This window comes from Tamandua tetradactyla, chromosome 14 (genome assembly GCF_023851605.1).
Source record: "Tamandua tetradactyla isolate mTamTet1 chromosome 14, mTamTet1.pri, whole genome shotgun sequence".
NCBI lineage: Eukaryota > Metazoa > Chordata > Mammalia > Pilosa > Myrmecophagidae > Tamandua > Tamandua tetradactyla.
Genome location: NC_135340.1, coordinates 68,834,175 through 68,855,143, shown reverse-complemented (window position 1 = coordinate 68,855,143; position 20,969 = coordinate 68,834,175). Strand labels below are relative to the sequence as shown.

The window sequence follows — 20,969 nt, the reverse complement described above, 5'->3', positions numbered from 1 at the left end:
GCACATCCCCTAACATGATCTGCAGAGAGAGAGGGATCGAAGGCTCTTTCTGTCTTCTCCCATCTCTGCCCTTACACAGTGCTCCTGACCAAGGCAGTCCATCTGATACGGATTTGCTCTAGGAGTATGGGTTAGCCATGACTGGGTTCTTTGAATAGGAAATGATTACAGGTTAATTATTCAGACCAGTTGTGATCCTGTGTTGAGTGTGTTGCTGCCTCTGTCTTGACAGAAAAATCCACATGCAGGCTGGAAACAAACAAAAATGGATACCATACTGTCTTAGTTTCCTAGCTGCTAAAACAAATACAATATAATGGATGGTGTTTTAGTTTGCTAATGCTGCCAGAAAGCAATATACCAGAAATGGGTTGTCTTACGTAAAGGGGATTTATTAAGTTACAAGTCTACAGTTCTAAGGCCATCAAAATGTCCAAACTAAGGCATCCAGATAAAGATACCTTGATTCAAGAAAGGTCGATGTTGTCTGCAATACCTCTATCAGCTGGGAAGGCACGTGGCTGGCATTTACTGGTCCTTTGACTTCTGGTTTCAAATAGCTTCCCCAGGGGCATTTTCTTTCTGCATCTCCAAAAGGTCTCTCTGTCTGTGTTGGAGCTGAGCTTTTTTAAAAATGGTTCCCTCTTTAAGAACTCTATTAAGCAGATTAAGATCCACCTTGAATGGACAGAGATGCATCTCCACGGAAATCAGCTAATCAAAACTCCCACCCACAACTTGTGGGTCACATCTACATGAAAACAACTTAAAAGATCCCACCCAACAATAGGTCTACCCCCACAAGATTGGAATAGGATTAAAAGAACATGGCTATTCTGGGGTATATAATAGTTTCAAACCAGCACAGTTGACAACAGAAATGTATTGGCTCATGATTGTGGGGGTAGGAGAATTTCAAAACTGAGGTTTCAGTAATGAGATACTTTTTCCTGTAAAATGGTGATGTTCTGGGGCTGACTGCTGGCAATCGTTGGCTTTACTTTCACATGCTCCCTTTGACTACCAGCTTCTTGCTTCTCCATGTAGCTTTGTCTTCATAAATCCCTCTATAATAGTTTCAAGGCCCCACCTCATTCAGTTGGGCCACACCTTAACTAAAAATAACATTTTTAAAGGTACTATTTACAACGAGTTCACACCCACAGGAACAGATTAAGATTAAGAACATGTCTTTTCTGGTGTATATAATTCAACCTATCACAAATACTCTTCAAGCAATTTCTGTATTTCAGGGAAGAGAATCTATATATGTGATTTTGGACATCTGTTCTGTTAAGAGGAGAAAAGGCCCTTTCAGAAATTTTGCTTTGGAGGTTGTAATTTTTTTTCAATAGACTTTGTTTTTTAGAGCAGTTGTAAATTTACAGAAAAATTATGCACAAATATGTAAAAGTTTACATATTCCCACCTTCCAAATACAATTTCCCCTATTATTAACATTTTGCATTGATGTGGTACATTTGTTACCCTTGATGAAACAATATTATGATAATTACAATATTAGCTAAAGGCCATAGTTTGCATTAGGTATTCCTCTGTGTTGAATAGTTCTATTAGATTTTTAAAAAGTTTGTGTGGTGGTAACATATATATAACATAAAATTTTCCATTTTAATCACTTTCAAGTATACAATTCAGTGGTGTTAAATACATTAACAATATTGTGCCACCATCATCAACATCCACTACCAAAAGTTACCCATTAAGCATTAAATTCTCATTCCTCACCTCTATCTTGGGCAACCTATACTCTACTTTCTGTCTCTATGAATTTGAATATCAAATAATTTCATATAAGTGAGATCATATAATAGTTGTTCTTTTGGGTCTGGATTACTTCACACAGCATGATGTCTTCAAGGCTCATCCACGCTGAAGCATGTATCAGAACATTTTCTCTTTTTTTTTTTTAACTTTTTTTATTAATTAAAAAAATTAACAAACAAAACATTTAGATATCATTCCATTCTACATATACAATCAGTAATTCTTAATATCATCACATAGTTGCATATTCATCATTTCTTAGTACATTTGCATCGATTTAGAAAAAGAAATAAAAAGACAACAGAAAAAGAAATAAAATGATAATAGAGAAAAAAAAGACTATACATACTATACCCCTTACCCCTCGCTTTCATTTACCACTAGCATTTCAAACTGAATTTATTTTAACATTTGTTTCCCCTATTATTTATTTTTATTCCATATGTTCTACTCTTCTGTTGATATAGTAGCTAAAAGGAGCATCAGACATAAGGTTTTCACATTCACAGAGTCTCATTGAGAAAGCTATATTGTTGTTCAATCATCATCATTTTCTCTTTTTTACATCTGAGTAATATTCCATTGTGTATATATATATATATGTATATATACACATTTTGTTTATCCATTCATTCATTGATGGACATTTGGGTGGCTTCCACCTTTTGATTACTGTGAATGCTGCTGCTAGGAACACTGATGTACAGATGTGTATTCAAGTTCTTGCTTTCAATTCTTTTGGGCATATACTTTGAAGTGGAATTGCTAAGCCACATTTAACTTTTTGAGGACCTGTCAAGATATTTCCCACAGTGGCTGCACCATTTCACATTTCCACTAACAATGGACTTGGGTTCCTAATTCCCTGCATCCTCTCCAGGACTTTTTATTTTCTATTTATTTAAATACTAACCATTCTAGTAGATGTGTGGTTTTCATTTGCATTTCCCTAATGGTTAATGATGCTGCATATCTTTTCATGTATTTATTGACCATTTGTATACCATCCTTTATCATGTTGAGAAAGTTTCCTTCTTAGTTTTCTGTATCAGTTGACATGATGATGTGTTTTTCTCCTTTATTCTGTTACTGTGGTGTATTAAATTAATTGATTTTATTATGTTAAACCACCCTTGCACTCCTGGGATAAATCCCATTTGGCCATGGTATATCAGCCTTTTAAAGTGTGGTTGGATTTGGTTTGCTAGTATTTGTTGAGGATTTTTGCATCTATATTCATAAAGGATATTGGTCTGTAATTTTCTCTTCTTTAGATATTTTTTATCTGGCTTTGATATTAGGGTGACAAGGCCTCATAGAATGAGTTAATGTTCCCTTCTCTTCAAATTTTTGGAATAGTGTGGGCAGTATTGGTGTTAATTTTTGTTTGAATGCTTGGTAAAATGCAACAGTGAAGTCTTCTGGTCCTGGAATTTCCTTTCTTTGGAGATTTTTTATTAATCCTTTAATCACTTTTCTTGTTATAGGTGTGTTGAGGTCTATTTCTTCTTGAGACAGTTTAGGTAAGTTATGTGTTTCTTGGAATTTGTCCATTTCCTCTATATTGTATAATTCATTGGTGCAACCCTTTACTTTCTGGAGCTCTGAGAAAGATGGCCCTACCATGTTTTGCTAATTTTCTTTTTCTTTTTACACTTTTTATTTTGAATTACTTTCAAATTTACAGGACAGTTACAAAAAATAATAAAACCCCATTACACAGAACCCCAACATACCCCTATCCCCAAAGACACCTTGATCCACCAAATTTAACATTTTGCCACATTTGCTGTATCATTCTATTTATCCATCAGTCTATCAATCCATCTATTTGTCCACTCATATATCTGGGCTATCTATTAACCTATTTTCTGAACACTTGTGAGTAGGCTGTATACATCATTCTCCTTGAACACTTAATACTGCTATATATATTTCCTAAGAACATGAACTTTCACTTCTGTAATCATTTTAAATGCAGTTATCAAGTTCAAGAAATTCAGCATCACTTAAAGCTTACAATCTATATTCCAATGTTTTACATGTTGTAGTAAGGTACTTCTTTATTTTATTTTATTTATTTAATTTTCTAGATTTTTAAAGAGTCTCTGAGGGGACAATCTTTTCCATCTTGGTGATTGTGTCAGATTGAAAGCCTTGTCTACCTCAGGAAAGCCATGCCCTTTAATCTTGATTCAATATTGAAGGGTAGAATCCTTTTGATTAGATAGTATCTTCACAGAGATGTAATGCTCCCAGGTATGGGTGTGACCTTTTGGATACATGGAGATGTGACTCTACCCATTCAAGGTAGGTCTTGATTAGTTTACTGGAATCCTTTAAAAGGGGAAACATTTTGAAGAAATCTCAGATGCAGATGCTTGGAGGACAGTTGCTTCACAGTTCAGACACAGATATTTGGAGATGTGGGAGTGCTGACAGAGAGAGCAGATGCCTAGACAAAGGCAGAGCCCAGCAGATGTTGTCATGTGCCTTCCCACGAGATGCTAAGCAAGCCAGAACCCAGAGTTGTGTCCTAGAGGAACTAAGTGAAGGCCCACAGAAGCTAAGTGAGGAATCCCCACAGGAAACAGAGGCTGAAAACAAAAGAGCCCAGAAGTAAGGGACCCGCAGATGTCAGTCACATACCTTCCCAGCTGACAGAGGTGCTCTGAATGGCATCAGCCTTTCTTGAGTGAAGGTAACCTCTTACTGGTACCTTAATTTGGATATTTTCATGACCACAGAACTGTAAACTTTTAACTCATTAAAATCCCTTTTTAAAAGCCATTCCATTTCTGGTATATTTCATTCTGGCAACTTAACAAACCAATACAATGATGTCATGCTTCCAATTAATTTTGACCCCTTTTTGAAGGGCAACTCTAGGTAAGCTTTTAATGACCTCGTCTAAACCTAAGGATTAAGATTTATAAAAATTAAGGAGATTTATATATTTCAAAATGCAGTTGGGTGACTTTGATAAATATTTTCCTTCATTCAGTCTTTTATTCACTATTTAACAAATAATTATTGAACAATTATTAAGCGCCAGATTCTATGCTTGTTAATGGAGATACGATGGTATAAAATCAGACACTCTCTGCCCCCTAGGAGCTAATAGCAATCCAGTTCATCAAATTAGAAAATACTATAAATCTGTATATTTAATCCTCATGCTAAGATCAGAGAAATTGACTCTCTCATGCTTTGCTGAAAATAATTGTTCTAATTCTTGGAAATCAACTTGGCAAGATATATTTTGATGCATAAAAATGGTGATACATTTTGACCTAATAATTCTGCTTCTGGGAATCCGGTCTGACAGAATATTCAACACTGTATATTTCAGTGAAAAATTGGAAACAAATGTGCAGCAAGTGAGAAATGGGTATATAATGAAGCATTCACTTGATCTAATATGCAGCTATTAAAAATGAAGACTTTTAGCAATATGGAAAACTTCTTGTAATGTGCAATATTATAAAAGGATATAAATTATATCTCTATAATAATTATATATATAAATATTAAGATAAGAGAAAGACAAGAAAAATACACAATATGGAGTTAGTGGTTATTTTAGATTACTATGATTTTTCTTCCCCATTTTTTGTATTAATTTTAATGTAGTTAATTCTTAGAGAATAAGCTTCTAATAAAAATGTAGCCAATTAAACACTTTTAAATTAAGCTAAGGGGTTTATAACAATTTATCTGGTTGAGTGAGAAATAACATTGCATATCATACAGTTTGTGCCTTAAAAATCATTTTAAAAAATCCTTTCTTAGTTTTAGTATCTAATGTAATCACACGAATCAGAAAACAGGAAGTTACCATAACCAGCAGCTACTGTGTCAGAATCAGAGAAAGACATACAGATCAATGCATGGTCACACCTCCTTCCTCCTTGTGGTGGACTTTCAGAAGGGAACACTTGAAGGCCTCTATTTCATCCATAAAGGAGGCACAGGAAGTTCTCCCTAACCATTAATAGAAGCAGCAATGCATGAGTAAGGTGTGTGATGAACGAAATGGGTAAGTCATTCTGTCGGTGGCTATGTATTGATTGGCCAGGGGCAGGAAATTCTGCTTCTGAATTCACTGGTTTTGATCTGGCAGGGTCTTGGTCTATGTTCTAACTTCTCCATTTTACAGATGGAATTTGGCACAGGACACTGTGGTTTTTGTGGGCCCTAGACGCTCTTGTCTTCATGGACCCCTTCTTCCATCAAAAAAATAATAAAAATGATATTTGATGATGTCGAATAAAAAACAAATTGGGCTTAAGTAGGGAATCTGATTTATTTGAAGGAGTAATTGCAAGAGAGTGGAAGAGGACTATGGCAGGATGGGGAGGGGGACAGTTTTAATAGGGAGAACACTCTGATCCTGACATTGCAAGTATCTCACAAGTTAGGCAGAAAAAGGCTCTTACTTTATGAAGGGGTGTAGACAACGGTAGAAAGAACTGATTGTAGGTTAGTAGGATGACCAAGGGTGGCATGATTTTACAGATCAGAGAATGTTTACCCTAAGGTCAGCCTATTCTTAGGAGGGACATTAAGGAGTTCAGGCTGGGGAAAGGTAAGAGGATTAACTCAAGTTTGGACAGGTCAAGTTGGCAGGTATTTTGTCAGATTGGTCAGTGGTACAAATACTTTAGCTAATTAATTATGACGCATAGAATGGGGATTTGAAGGGTGTGTCTAACCTTGTCATAAATGGGTCTTATCTAAGTTATATGGGGAGGAATGGTTCCTTGCAGTAAGCCATTTCTGGAAGGGGTGGGAGGATTTTTTTAATCCTTGCTGTTTTCCAGGATCATAGGGCTCGGGTAAAATTCAATACTGTCAATGCCTACATTAGTATAAAGGCAAATAAATTAATATTACATATTACAACATTTTCTTGAACCTAAAAGTTAATTTCCCCCTTTCTTTTTCTTTTTGTTCATTTTTGTGGGCCTTAGACACTATAATGAATAAGCTGTCCCTGATCTGAGACCCAGAGAAAGAAAGCGCACTAAGCTAATTATGGCACAGCTCAGAAAGGTGAAGACTCTGTTGAACAGATGGGATGAAGGCTTAGGGATGGTGGGAATATTAACTTTGAAACAAAATTTAGGAGATAAGGAAAGGCCAAGAAAGTTCATTCAAGAGTTGGGGGCTTGGGAACACCTAAATAGTTGACTTAAGTGCTGTTCACTATTCGACCAATATTTATTATGTTGTCCCCACCTTCATAGAGTTTACAGTCAAGCAGGAGAGGCCAAAGACTAAGCAAGCAACCACAATTAATTGTGACAGGTGAGACACCTAGAAGTGACTAGCAGGAATGCCTAGCCTGGAGGGGAAATGTGAGGTTCCTGATAAAACAAGACTAGGAATTAAGGAGGCACAAGAGGATGGGGAGGGTGAGAGGAGTGTTGTAGGTAGCAAGAGGGAATGCACAAGGATATGTGAAGTTTAATCTCAGAGGAGACCTGAACTCCGGATCCTGACTTAGATCTGGACAAATATTCTTAGCATTTGGGAAGAGAGCAGTAAAAGTCTCTCCCCACCTGCTTCCAGGCACCCTAGAATCCATAACTAAGGAGTCCATAGGGTTGGGAGGATAAAGTAAAAGAACTAAAAACCCTGAGAAAGAATACAATCCCTCCCACTTTTCTAAACTAATCTAGTCAAGTGTGGTAATTGGACCACCCAGCCAGGCTAGGATGCTGGTTTCCACGTTGAACGTTTTACCCACTTTAGCTACCAGGAATCGCGCTTTGCCCTGCTCAGAAGGTCTTGAGGGGAGCTGCCTTCCATCGCGGATTAAAGATCTTGGAACTTCGAAGGGCAGCTCCTGGCCAGTGCCCGGGGTAAGGAGTTCACGGTCCACCCCCACCAGAGTTACTTGGATTTCCCCCACCCGAACTTTGACTTCTCCAGCCCGGTAGGGCGAGACACCTTGAGGCCGGTGTCGGGCCTGCTTCCAGGAGTCACCGCAAGGCGAGGAGGACGGCAGCGGGTAAGCTGGAGGCGGAAGGGGAGAGCGGGTGCGCCCGGCCGGCTGGGCGGCTGCGGCCGGACAGATCCAGGGCGCGCGGTGGGAGGGTCGGGGCGGGGTCGGGCCGGCCAAAGGGCCACTGTGGGCCGCCTGGCCAAGGGCTGCCCGGCGCCTGCTCTCCACTGCTCCTGAGCTGGCCGGCTCGGGTAAGGCGGGCGCCCCCGGGCTGCGACGCAGGCTCCCCGGTCCCGGGCGGTGGGTGTTGGGTGGCCCGGGCTTCTGCCGCACCTCGGCCTCCTGCCCTCAAGCCTGGCGCCGGAGAGGACCGGCCGGGCAGGGGTTGAGAAGCCTTGGGTGCGCGCGAGCAAGGTGGGCGCGCGTCGTAGTTGCTATACCTTCGTTTTGCGTTAAGTTCTTGCACGTGGAAAATCTCCTTTTCCGTCTCTTTTCTAGACGCCGCAGGTAGTGACCAAAGCCGTGCGCAGCTGTGGCTCTGGTGCTGTCAGGGAGTTTGCGGAGCTGGGGGGCGGCGGCGCAGGATTCGTACCCGCGCAGCTGGGAGGAATCTGCCCCCAGACACTTGTAGGGACCTGCCTGGCGTGGTTGGGGGAGTTTCCTGGGACTCGGGACTTCTGTGCGGCGGGATTTGGTTGCGTGGATTTCAAAACTGAGTTCAAGCACAGCGTAGAGTCCCAGCGCAATCCCTGTGGCTGGAAACAAGACCCGAGCCGGCTCCGGTGTGAGACGTTTGGGCGTCTTAAGAAAACTTCTTAAGACCGCGGGCACGAGTCTTTTGTGTAAGGTTGGACGAGGAGCAGGAAAATGAAGGGGAGGGTGTCAGCGAAGACAAAAACCTGGAATAGGCGACTTAGAGTATCCGCTTCGGGATCCGGTGCTTCTTTATCCTTCCTTTCGCTCCCCCTTGCAGTTTTATGCTGAGTGAGCTCAAGGTCACCTGTTGGAGACGAGGTCACCTGTTGGGAATATGTGTACCAGAAAATAAAAAGGTGTGGAAACTTTTACTTGCCCCTTTCATACCCACCCCCCCTCCCCATACAAGATGCAGTTATTCTACACCTACCCACCATAATCCCACCCACTTAAAGTCTGAGGAGAAGAAGGCAATCTCTTTGTTATTCCAGTATTTGTGGTGAAGTTACCTTGTGACTTTTTTGTAAACGTCACTTGTTCCTTAGCCTTCTTTCAGTTCCTTCAATATTAAAATGTACCAGTAGTGTTTTCTGTAAAGAATACAAGGGGCTGAAGAAAAAAGAGAAACAATTTGTCCACGAAGTGGGCATGGAGTGATTTTAAATGCACACACACGCATGCACAAGCACAGAAGTGCACACAGAAATTGGTTCTCTGTAGAGTCGTCATATTTTCACCTCTTTACAAAACGATATTTTAAATTTTTAATTATTTGATCATAAATAAGATTTCAATTGTTAAGCTTCTCCTTATTTGTGTGAAATTTTGATTTGTGTGAAATCTTATATTAGCAATCTTCCCAGTGAAGTGAATGCTTTAAAAATCTGAGGTTCTAGTTATAGAGACCAACTGGAATGGGAGAATTTATTAGTTATAAAATAATTTCATGGAACTTGGAAAATGATGGTTTTATAAGGTCTCTAGAGTGCCATATTCAAATATCTTTAAATATAAAATTTATTTATTCTTTCTATTTGCTGTTTGATAATGATGCACACAATTTGGGGCAGTCCTTACTAAGAATTCTGTCAGCACATTATAAAAGACAGGTCTTTGGAGTTCTGCTTTGAAGGTATGGTTACTTTCTGCCTTAGTCTATAGAAGTTTTAGATTCAAGTCTGCTCTAGGCTGTATTAGGACCAGGTAGACGTGGTAGAGACTGGAACTAAAAGTTTCCTTTGGACTGAATTCTAGCCCCAGATCAGCTTTGGAGACCTGGCAAATCGAATCTATATGTATGTCATTTTTCCTATCTGCAAAATAAGAGGATTGTTATTTCAGGTGCAAATGGACATTAGGAGCCCTTTGTACTCTTCTAATAATGCTGATCTTCATTTCTAGAGCTAGGTATTAGTGTTCTGAAAGAGTTTCACTTCCAGAGTTTGCTTTAATTTCCAGAGGGCAAACTAACATGTGATCACTGCCCCTGACACACCTAAGCGGGAGGTCATGTGGAGTAACATTTCGAGGGAGAGTTTTGGAGACCGAGGGGCCTGTCTCTAGCTCTGACCTTAGACAAGAATAAGCCTCATTCTCCTCATATTTAAAATAGAAATAATAATGCCATGTAAAAAGACCAAATGAAGTCATGCACATAATATAAGTAAATAGTGCCTAGAGCATGATAAATTGTCAACAAATGGTAGCAGTTTGGTTCTTCGAGACGGACTTCCCTGCTGTTTTCCTTTTAACAAAATGCAGTTTCACTGATAAATATAATATCTCCACATAGGTGTTTAGAAAAATAAGCAAGTCGGAGATGAGGGAGTTGTAATTTATTGAACCAGCTAATTGCAGTGGTTAATCTACTATATTTCCTGTGGGTCAGCATTGAGTTGTGCAGACGCCAAGAGCTGTTATGATTTCAGGCTGCTTTAATAGAAATTAGGATACATGTCTCTAGCCAAATGTATTTTTCTTTTTCTGCCTTTTGTGCAGATCTTAGAGTTGCACTCTTAAGATGAACATTTACAGGCTGGTTTGTCTTCGGAAAAGAGAGGAGAAAAGCGAGGTGACTTTGAAGACAGAACAAATGCGTATTTGTTCATAATGAATTAATAACAAATACATTTTTTGTTACCTGTGAAAGTTCCAGCCAGCAGAACGCAAAAGCAAAGGGAACAGGTTTCTGACGTGGTATTCACAGTTAGGATCAGTTATGGTTCAGGTAATAGACTCAGGGTGATAAGTGCTCTGATAAAGGTAGATAAAGGTGGAGTCACCTTACCGGTTTCCGCTTCCCCAGAGGTGATGGCTAGAGACTGACACTTTTGCTCAGGCTTAAGGCTAGAGCTCTAACTGAGGGGTCGGAGGAAACGCCGGCGCTCAGGACCGAAGTCACTGAGGGACCCAAAGACTTGAGGCAGAGACTAATTGTAGCACAGAGCTTGTTTTATTGTAATGGTTAAGCTTAGGCCATAGCTGCTCAAGTGCCAAAGGACCCTGAGGCTTGGTGAGCCCCGGATTATATACAGTGTAAGGGAGGGTGGAGTTGGGACGTGGGCTTCAGGGGAGGGTAACCAATCACACAAGTTCAGAAGCAGTTACTAGGCTTTGGGCAGAAGTTAGGTTAGGGATAGAGTTTGAACACAACAGGAAAGGTTTGTGGTTTTGTGGTGGGCTACGGAAATGGGCGGTCTACGACAAGAGGGGGAGAGGACAGCAAGTAAGAAGAATAAAAACTAAAAAATTTTTAAGTACTGTTTTGGCTCCAATCCCAAATAATTTGCCACAATTCCTCTCTTTTTCTTTTTAAAGAACACACTTGTGTGACAAGTGGCGGGCATGAACCTTTGCTGGGAGGGGTAGGGATGAGATTCCCCTTGCACGTGAGGCTCAGAATTTCAGGGGAAGGGTATGTGCTGAGCCGACCCTTATGCAAATCTCATGTGCCCCAGAAGAGCCAGAGGAGGTCTGTTAGAGGGACCCTCTTCTGCGACTACTTTGTGTCACACCCAGCGGTACCCATCTGGTAGCCATGCGGCGGCCCCAGATGCACATACTCTGGTAACGTGCAGTCCCCGTGGGGGAATGGAGAGGACACAGAAATGGCGGAGACACACGGTAAGCATGGCCAGAGCTACAGCAGCATGATGCAGGCTCCACAAGAGGACCAGTTCCGGGAGCAGCACCAAGACCCCAGGGTGGTCAGTCCTGGGGGTGAGCCATACCAGCCAGCCAAACCTGCGCCTGCCAACGGTTGTCCGCATCGGCGAAGGGATTTTGGAGTTCAAGGGCCGCTAAGGCTAGGAGTTGCGTTTGTTGTCTTTGCCTAGCAAGGCTTTGGCACAAACATTTGAGGAGGATGAAGATGAGTATGACAGCTAGGAGCAAGAGGCCATAGAAAATGAGATTGGAGGGTTTGAAGAAGGAGGTGAATTTACCTAGTAAGTCAGTGAGGAGGGAGGAGGTGATGGAAGGGACTACCGTGCGCTCAAGCTCTAAGATCTGTGTTTGAAGGGTGTGTGTATAGTTCCAGTAAGAATCATTGAAGGAGGTGAAGATCCAGTCACGCAGGGAGAGACGGGGGACAGAATGATTGACAGGAACAGGGGTGACACAGATTTTGGTAAAGGGGTATCGACCATCACAAGTACTAGAGGCTAATTCAAAAAGCGCTTCAACATCAAGCGCGACTAAGTCTATTTGTTGTTGCAGGTTATAGATGGCAGAATGCATAAGATGATTGATGTTTTCTTGGGTGCCGGTTAACTGGGCTGTCGTCTGCGTTACGTTGAGAAGAACTTCTGCCGTGGTGGAAGTTTGAGTGAGAGCAATAGCTGCTACCCTGCTGGCAGCGACTGCAGCGACGATGGCGGCGGCAATGGCAGCGGAGATGCCGAAATCACGCTTTTGTTTTGGGTGGAGGCTGGTTCCTAGAGTATAGGGGGCTAAAGGAAGTTGTGGGGCCATCCAGGTGGTGGCGTTGACCGGAATCTACAGTAATCTAGGTTGAAGCACAATGAATGTATAGGGGAGGGAAGGGTCCCAGATGTTTGATAGAGAGCAGTTCTCGGTCGGGTTTATGCTTGAGCACTGGAGGAAGAAGAATGGAGGTTTTAGAAAGATGTATGTAGTTATATTTACGCATTGTTCGGTTGAGGGCTCTGGCCGGTGGGACATAGAGAAGTTAGACGTTCCGTTGCATAGGCTGCAGCCCTGTAGGCAGAGAATTGGACGGAGATCCATACATGCATATTTGCCACAAAGCATGTGCATGGAGAATAGAGGGGTTCCAAACAGAACATCTGGGACGACATCGAGAGTTGTGAGGGGGGAGTAATGGCTGGAGGAGGAATTGGAATTGGAGGAATCCAGGGTTAAACGAGGGGAGAAGAGTGCATAGAAGGGCGTAACCATAAGAGGTTCCGGGCGGCGACATTTGACCCAGCGAAACTGTAAAGATAAGGATTTGGGCCGTCGGGATTTAGACGGGTGAGGGGAGGCACAGGCAGGCTCCGAGGGGGGATGGGGCATGAAATCGCCTGAACTCGCGTTGGGCTTGGGGGGGATGGGCCACCAGGCATTTCTTAGAAAGAGGCCAGGGAGATTGATATTATTTGAGCTCCCGTAGTTGGAGACGTCTTTAGAATAGAGGTCGGAGCCGTTGTTGCAGAGAAGAGGGACGCAGTTTGGAAAGTTCGGGGGGCAGATGGAGTTTGACAAGCAAGGGTATTGGTTTGGGTTGGATATCAAATTAGCGACAAAGAGAAAGGCCGATGAAGGGGGAGTGAAGAAGATATTCAAGGTACTACTAGCATTGAGGTGAAGGGGGTCGCAAGGAAGAGAAAGGTTGCAGTTTTTATGGAATAGTTGCGGGAAGAAGGGACTGTTCGGAGTTATGAAGAGGACCCCAGGAGGGTGTTGAACGGCGGCCCACAGTTCGGTGGGCTGAGGGCCAGCATTGGGTTCGGCTGGAGAGGCTGTGGAGAAAAATGTAAGTGAGAGAAAGGTGAACATCAGGAAGCGGGGTAGGGGATGGCGGGTCTGGGTGGCGAGGTCAACGGTTAGCATTTTAGAGGAGGAAGATGAGCAAGTTAAAGCACGCTATGATACACAGAAATATTACGGCAAGTAAAATTCTTTCAAATAGATTCCAATCTTTTGGAGCAATAGTTGCTAATATTACTGCCCACAATAAGGCTAATGGGCAAATGAGAAAGAGCTAGTAATAATTCATTGGGTGTTTAACGGCGGGTTGAACCTGAGTGCAGGGGTTCCTCTGGCTTTCGGTCTTCTGTTTTCTCCGCGGTGGCTGTTGCTGGTCAGATGCAGCGGGAGGGGATCCACAGTGGTTGTGGCTCGCTCTCTGGGAAGACACAAGCAAAACCGCGTCCCTGCGCTAGGAGCGGGGCGGGACCCAACCAAATATTGGTAACTGGATCGCGCCAGTAGACCGAGGGGACTACTGAAGGTCGATTGGCAGGACCCCAATGCCTATGTAGAGGAGACAGGCCATCTTTGTCAAAGGTTAATAAATTTAAGACTATAAGGACTTGAGTAATGATGTCTTTGGGCGATGCTTTAGGCATATTGCCCTTCTGTTTTTCAATTTGAATTTTAATTCTCTTGTTTAGTGCCTCCACCATGGCTTGCTCTTGAGGGTTATAGGGGATGCCAAAATGGTGAGTGATGTTGTACATATCCAGAAAACTTTTGAAGGCAGCGCTGCGATACGCAGGGCCATTGTCTGTTTTTAGATCCCAAGGAACTCCCATAAAGAGAATTCCCTGTCGTAGGGCTTGTATGCAGTGTTTGGCAGCTTCTCCCGGCATGGGAGCCGCATAGCACATGCCCGAGTAAGTGTCTATGATCACATGCAGGTATTTGTATTTTCCGAATGATGGGACATGAGTAACATCCATTTGCCACCTAGCATTGGGCTTGAGCCCTCGGGGATTTACTCCTTGTGGTTGTAGAGGTCCCAAGGGCGCAAATGGAGCGCAAGTGGCGCAACTTCTGACCAGATGTTTGGCCGTTTCAATAGGCAACCCACATAGGTGCCGGATTGCCCCTGCTGACAGGTGGAACCTGCTGTGCAACTGCTTGGCAGCGTTGACGGGGTCTTGCACGGTTGCAAGGACCTGGGCTGATACAGCCCTGTCAACGAGCCGATTGCCTTCGGCAATTGGGCCTGGGAGGCCCGAATGGCTGCGCACATGAGCTATGAACCATGGAGGTCCTCTCTCTTCTAGGGTGTGCTTTAACAGGTTTAGGTATTCATCAATGGGCTTGGACTCATCAGGACAAAACATGGCATGGGCTAATACCTTGCAGACTTGGTAAGTATACAGGCTGTCTGTGAAGATGTTTACAGGTTCCAGGGGAAACTGCTGCAAGGCCAGTAGAACTGCTTTGAGTTCCCCAACTTGGACTGAGTAGGGATTACTTTGGACAACACACACCGGCTCCTTTTGCTGAGGGATAAATGCAAGGAATGCTAGAGAGGCCTTGGAGGCATCCGTGAAAATGGTGGTGGCTGCTGGGATTGGTGCCGAAGATGGGAATGGGTGTAGTGAGCTACTGGGCCTTAATGGAAGATGAATGAGTGTTTGAAAGATTTTATGCTTGGGATATTTGGTTGAAAATGCACCAGTGAAGCCTTCTACTAGAATTTGCATGCTCAGGTTATGCTGAAGGAGCCATGTGGTTTGTTTGTCATCTATTGGCCAGACAATGGTGTCTGGGTGACGGCCGGTGAGCTGAACAGCGGCCTTAAGGAGATCTTGGGCCAGGGCTATAAACAATAGGAGCTGTGGACAGATTTTCCTGAGCTTGCCTTTGGCAGGGTGTACCCAGAGTAAGGGGCCTTCTTGCCACAGGACACCGGATGGCACCTCAAAGGTATCGATGATTATGGCCATCAACGGTTTTTCCGGATCGAATCTGTCCAACTGGCAGGTATGGAGCTGCTGGTTAAAGGTTTCTATCGCTGCCTTTGCCCAGAAAGTTAATTTGATAGGCTGGTGCAGCGCTTCCACCGTTTTACGGCTTGTCTTTAACAGGTCAAACAAGGGCTGAAGCTGCCCGGTGGTTAATGGCAGGGCTCCCCTTACCCAGTTTATTTGTCCACACAGCTGTTGTAGCTGATGTAATGACAATCGGTCCGGAATTTCAAATGAGAACTTAACAGGGGCTACTTGGTTGTGAATAGTGTAGCCCAAAAATGTATAAGGAGGGGAGGTTTGGATTTTGTCAGACTGAACAGTGAGACCTATGCCATTGAGGTTCACAATTAACTGCGAGAGGACTGATCGCAATTGGTCTCGAGTCTCTGCCGCCACGAGTACATCATCCATGTAATGGAGAATGGTGGCTTGTGAACGGAGTGGCTGCACTGCAACATTAACATAGGCCTGACAAATAGCTGGGCTATTACGCATCCCCTGAGGCAGCACCTTCCATTGGTAGCGTGGTGCGGCCCCCATGTGGTTAGTAAGTGGTTAGTACTGTAAAGGCAAATTTTTCTTTGTCCTTCTCATGCAATGGGATGGAGAAGAAGCAATCTTTTATATCTATAGTAGCAATTTGCAGATGTTTAGCAAGGGCCGCAGGGTGAGGCATGCCAGGCTGAGGGGACCCCATGGGCCGGATGTGCTTATTAATTTCCCTCAGGTCATGAAGGAGTTTGAACTTGGTGCCTCCCTTCTTGCTGATGATGAAAACTGGAGAGTTGTAAGGACTGCATGATGGTTCTATGTGCCCTGCGTCTAGCTGCTCTTGTACTAATTGCTCTAATATTGTTAGTTTGTGGGATGGAAGGGGCCACTGCTCCACCCAGATAGGCTCCTCTGTGTCCCATTGAAGAGAAGTGGGTGCCGGAGGTGTAATGCGAGCAGTGGTGCAAATCATTGGGGGGGCTGCGAGGTGATATCGGTCCCTCTGTCTGCTGGACTGGCTCGCCCCCAGAGTGCCTGGCCGATGGTGGTTAGGAAACCTTCTTGAGGGGGCTGCGTGGTAATATAGGCCCCTGAGGCTGCTAGAATGTCTCGCCCCCATAAGATTTGGTCAATGGTGTTTAGAAACAAAGGCCTGAAGACGCCTCGGTGGCCTTCTTTATCCTCCCATGTAAGAGGGATGGCAGCTCTCTCCGAGGTGGCAGAGCCCGTAGCACCGATTACTGCGGGCCCTGCGGTAGTTGGGCACAGATTTTTCCATTTGGCAGGAAGGCATGAGATTTCTGCTCCCGAGTCCACCGTACCTAGAAGCCAATCGGCTCCGATTTTTAGTTTACGGGTGGGCTTATTCGGGGTTATTGGAATAGTCCACATTATGGTTTGGGGGTGTTCCTGTTGCCACCCCTGGTCTCTTGGGGATGGGGCTGAGACCTGCCCCCTCTGAAGTTTAAAGGAGGGTTAGGTGCCCGACAATTGTGAGCCCAGTGATAGCCTTTGCCACATTTTGGGCAGGGGGTGGTAGGCTTGCGCTCTTCCCATCGCCGCTGTCCCGACTGAACAGGGTTTTCTGGCCGTTCTGCTCTAGAGCGGGCGTCTGCCGGCTGATTAGGGCATTCTCGAGCATAGTGCCCGCTTTCCCCGCACCTAAAACACTCATTGGAGAGGCGCATGGCTGCACTTAAGGTATTGGCCAGGTTTACAGCAGTGGGATCAACATTAGAACATGCGAGCACCCAATCAGAAATAGATTTCTCTCTGATACCCATTAACGCCTGTTTGAAGACGGGACGGGCTCCCTCAAAGATGAGGTCTTTAGCAAGTGAGTTTTGCCCTTGCACATCAGTAACCCTTTTCTGGCACGCTTCCTGCACCCTTGAGACAAAGAAAGCAAAGTCCTCATCTGTTCTTTGAATTAGGGCAGAGAGCTGCTCTGGCTTAGCTGCAGAGCAATTACGGAAAGCTCTCATGCCCACATTAGAAAGAAGAACCCATTCGGGGCATGCATGTATACTGCCGGGTCAAAGTAAGGGCCGAGCCCGAGGAATGACTCTATTAGAAGACCTAGGCCAGGAGGGCCTGCTTGCTGGGCTGCTTGCCGTGCTGCTCGCTCGGCTTCTGAGTTAAAGTGAGCTTTCCAGTCAACAAATTGGCCAGGGGTGAGAATGGCTCAGGCGAGAGAAGTCCAGTCATGAGGGGTGTTAAGCTCATTGGACAACTCGTCTAGAAGGTGGGTAGCGTAGGGACTAGCAAACCCATCCTCTTTTATTGCCTTGCGCAGCTGTTTAATCGCTTCCGCATCGTGAGGATACCACGCGAGCGGGCGCTGCGGGGACTGTTGGAGATTTAGGGGAAAAAGTCCCACTTGCGCCGGAGGCAGAGGTTGAGTGGGGGGCCATACTCTAGGACTGTACGTGGTGGGGAGGTTGCCTGGCCAGCCGGAAGGGCTGGCAGGCAAGCACTGTCCTCGGCTCAGGGACGGACTGCCATCTGTGGGTATACAAGATGGCGGCTGGGTTGCACAAGATGACGGCCGCCAAGGGCACGCCCCTGCATAACATGGTGGCGGGGGTATGTAAGATGGCGGCGGCGCTTCCGGCATTTCCGTCCCAGGGCGCGAGAAGGGGTTGGTGTTGCTAAGGGGAGGAGGAAGAGTGACGGGAGGAGGGGCGGAAGGAACAAGGGAGGGCTCGGAGTGCTCCACATCCGCCCTCTTAGGGAGGGCGGGGTATAGGTTCTTATCCCCTTCCGGTTTTGGATCTGAAGAAGAAGGCGGAAGAGCACCGCCTGCCCCTCCGCCATTAGGTATACCGCCATGATGGTTTGAAGGCGGGTGTCTTTCAAGTCGCTCTTCTATTTGCTCGAGCAAGGACTCGGTATCAGAGTCAGAATCAGTGTCAGAGCGAGGAGCGTGGGCAGCGGCCGCGGCCATGGGTTTAGAGGGTCGGCCGTCTGTGGGGGGCAATGAGCCTTAAAGGCATGAACGGATGGTGATGAGTGTGGGAAGAAGCCCTGGAGGGAAACGCTTGCCCTCATGCTCCATTTTATCCGTGACCCGGGCGATAAGCTGGTCATAGGTGCCCGGTGTCCAGAGCGGGCACGTCAGCAACCAGGGGTTAAACGGCAACAGAAGATCCCAATAAACTTGAAGTTGCCTGGCAGATACTTTACATTTGTGGCTGTCTAAGAGGGCGGCTAACGCGCGCACCTGTGGGACCTGGCTCTTGGAGATGGAGTTGCCCATTTTGAAATCAAGTAATTTAGCGGGGGCTTCTCACCGCTCCTAGAAACCTAGGACTTCGTGGGGAGTTTAGTTGAGCGGGAGAGGCCGGGGGGCACTTACCTCAGACGGGGGTCCTAGGGTGCAGCAGAAGAAGTCGATTCGGCGATGGAGGTCCCTGTTCGGGCGCCAATTGGAGTCACCTTACCGGTTTCCGCTTCCCCGGAGGTGATGGCTAGAGACTGACACTTCTGCTCAGGCTTAAGACTAGAGCTCTAACTGAGGGGTTGGAGGAAACGCCAGCACTCAGGACCGAAGTCACTGAGGGACCCAAAGACTTGAGGCAGAGACTAATTGTAGCACAAAGCTTGTTTTATTGTAATGGTTAAGCTTAGGCCATAGCTGCTCAAGTGCCAAAGGACCCCGAGGCTTGGTGAGCCCCGGATTATATACAGTGTAAGGGAGGGTGGAGTTGGGACGTGGGCTTCAGGGGAGGGTAACCAATCACACAAGTTCAGAAGCAGTTACTAGGCTTTGGGCAGAAGTTAGGTTAGGGATAGAGTTTGAACACAACAGGAAAGGTTTGTGGTTTTGTGGTGGGCTACGGAAATGGGCAGTCTACGACAAGAGGGGGAGAGGACAGCAAGTAAGAAGAATAAAACTAAAAAATTTTTAAGTACTGTTTTGGCTCCAATCCCAAATAATTTGCCACAAAAGGAATACTGAGGTTGAGGATTGCTAAATATCGACCAGCAGAGACTGAAAGGAGTTGACATGTACTTCCAGTTTTGAAGGTTGGGTAGAAGGTTGCCAGAAGGAATACTAAGGAAAAACATTCGAGGCCAAGGGAAAAGTTCTCATGAAGCTGTAACGGGGTGAGAAGGAGTGCGTGACAAATGGAGAACACCAATCCTGGCAAACTGTCCCCAAGCTGTCTCAGCCATTTACATTCATGCTGCTTGACCTTAGCAAATTATCTTACCTCTCTGAACTTAAGTTTCCCAAAATTTAAGATGGGGATCATATTGTTATTTTATTGGGTACTGATTTGGGGATCATATTATTATATTATTGAGTACTGATTTAATCTTTAAGTGCATCCTATACGGGTGTGTCTGCCTCACAACATTGTTGGAAGACTTAGTCCCATGTAAAGTACTAGTTGGTCAGAGGCAGGGTAGGCATAGACCAGTTCCCTCCACCTCTCTCCTTTCTTTGATTAGACATGAGGGAGCACTATCTGCTCCAGCCTTGAGGATAGAGAGAATTTATGACTTTCATGCATAGTGTAACAAAGCAAATAGGAAATGTTCTAACTGTTCTTGTTGTTTAGAATGAATGACATGACATATACTTCATCCACCACTGCCCCTATTCCCCATCCACCACATGCTTTCCTTCAAGTGAGGCAGTAGAATTAGTTATATTTCAGAGCAATACACTGAAAGCAGGACTGCTCATTTTTGAGTATTCATTTGTTGGAAAAGTTTGCATTCCTATATTTGTGTGACAGGACCTTGTCTTAAGGCCCTACTTCAGGCTTCAGTTTGAGCTAATGAAGTGAGTCTTAGAAAGATTTGAGTGTGGAGAGGATATTGGAAAATAGTTAGTTATATTGGGGCACCAAAATGCAAATTGGGAGAAATTTGTTAAAGGATTTTATGTTCTTTAGATTTTTCTTCGGTATTGTTAGCTCTTAAAATTCTTTGACATGTGGAAGAAATTGCCTTGAAATTTCAACTTGATCACACATGAATGATCTCTTTTACATATATTATTGTAAAAATGTCCTGAAAAATCAAATACTTAGAGTCTCCCCCATAGGCACTTTCCTCCAGCTTGATTTCAAAGACTTAGGCAGTTTTGGTATTGTTTGTTTGGTTTGTTGTTGTTTTTACAACACTCTGTAGAACTCTCATCTATATTTGACTGAAAGTTGGAAAAATTCTAGTACTGTGAGGGAAGTAGCAGGCAATAAAAGAATTTAATCACTTTAGCTTTTGGTCATTGTAGAAAAAAATTAGATGGTTGGTGGTGAGACTGGGTTGATGCACTAAGAAAGACACACATAAGACAAGGTATAAACATTCTCAATAGACCAGGAAGACTGGGCCCTTAACGCTTCTTAGGAAACTGCTCTTTTTGGTCATTTATTAATTCATCCAGTGACTATTTTATTTAACAAGCATTAATTGTTTCGTACATAATGAGTATTGAATTGAATCAAGTTCCTTACCCTCAGGATAGCAGTTTTTGAACTAAGTATGAATAAGAATCTCTTTGTAGAGCTTGTTAAAAATTCTAATAATTCCTAGACCTGGGTTTGATTCCTAGTACCTGCCCATGCAAAAAAAAAAAAAAA

At 44.3% G+C, this 20,969-nt stretch overlaps 2 protein-coding genes across 6 annotated transcripts in view; one reads left to right on the top strand and one right to left on the bottom strand.

Annotated features, from left to right (window-relative positions):
* The first annotated feature begins 7,584 nt into the window (after positions 1-7,584).
* The window catches only part of WDR72 (WD repeat domain 72), a 243,348-nt gene continuing 229,963 nt past the window's right edge, over positions 7,585-20,969 (top strand). The window contains exon 1 of one of the 3 annotated variants that reach the window (XM_077127950.1): positions 7,585-7,804. The gene's annotated coding sequence lies outside the window, so the exon portion shown is untranslated. Of the gene's footprint in view, positions 7,805-7,911; positions 7,990-18,032; positions 18,193-20,969 lie in introns of those variants that run through there. The other 2 variants (XM_077127948.1, XM_077127947.1) reach the window with 2 other exon arrangements.
* Positions 7,953-19,315, bottom strand: LOC143656136 (uncharacterized). Of its 3 annotated transcripts, XR_013162407.1 has the most exons (3): positions 18,731-19,315; positions 10,722-13,802; positions 7,953-8,757 (listed from the first exon to the last, which is right to left on the bottom strand). XR_013162407.1 is itself a non-coding variant. In XM_077127954.1 (2 exons), the coding sequence occupies exon 2, from the start codon at positions 13,505-13,507 to the stop codon at positions 12,431-12,433; it is 1,077 nt and encodes a 358-aa protein (XP_076984069.1). In that variant the 5' UTR covers positions 13,508-13,802; positions 18,731-19,315; the 3' UTR covers positions 10,598-12,430. The 3 variants fall into 3 exon arrangements, 2 of the variants coding, with proteins under 2 accessions (XP_076984069.1, XP_076984070.1); XM_077127954.1 differs by lacking the exon at positions 7,953-8,757 and having other exon boundaries at positions 10,598-13,802; XM_077127955.1 differs by lacking the exon at positions 7,953-8,757 and having other exon boundaries at positions 10,604-13,802.

Bases quoted from the DNA above. Each gene is read 5' to 3' on its own strand.
- LOC143656136 (XM_077127954.1), bottom strand. From the start codon at position 13,507: ATGCTAACCGTTGACCTCGCCACCCAGACCCGCCATCCCCTACCCCGC.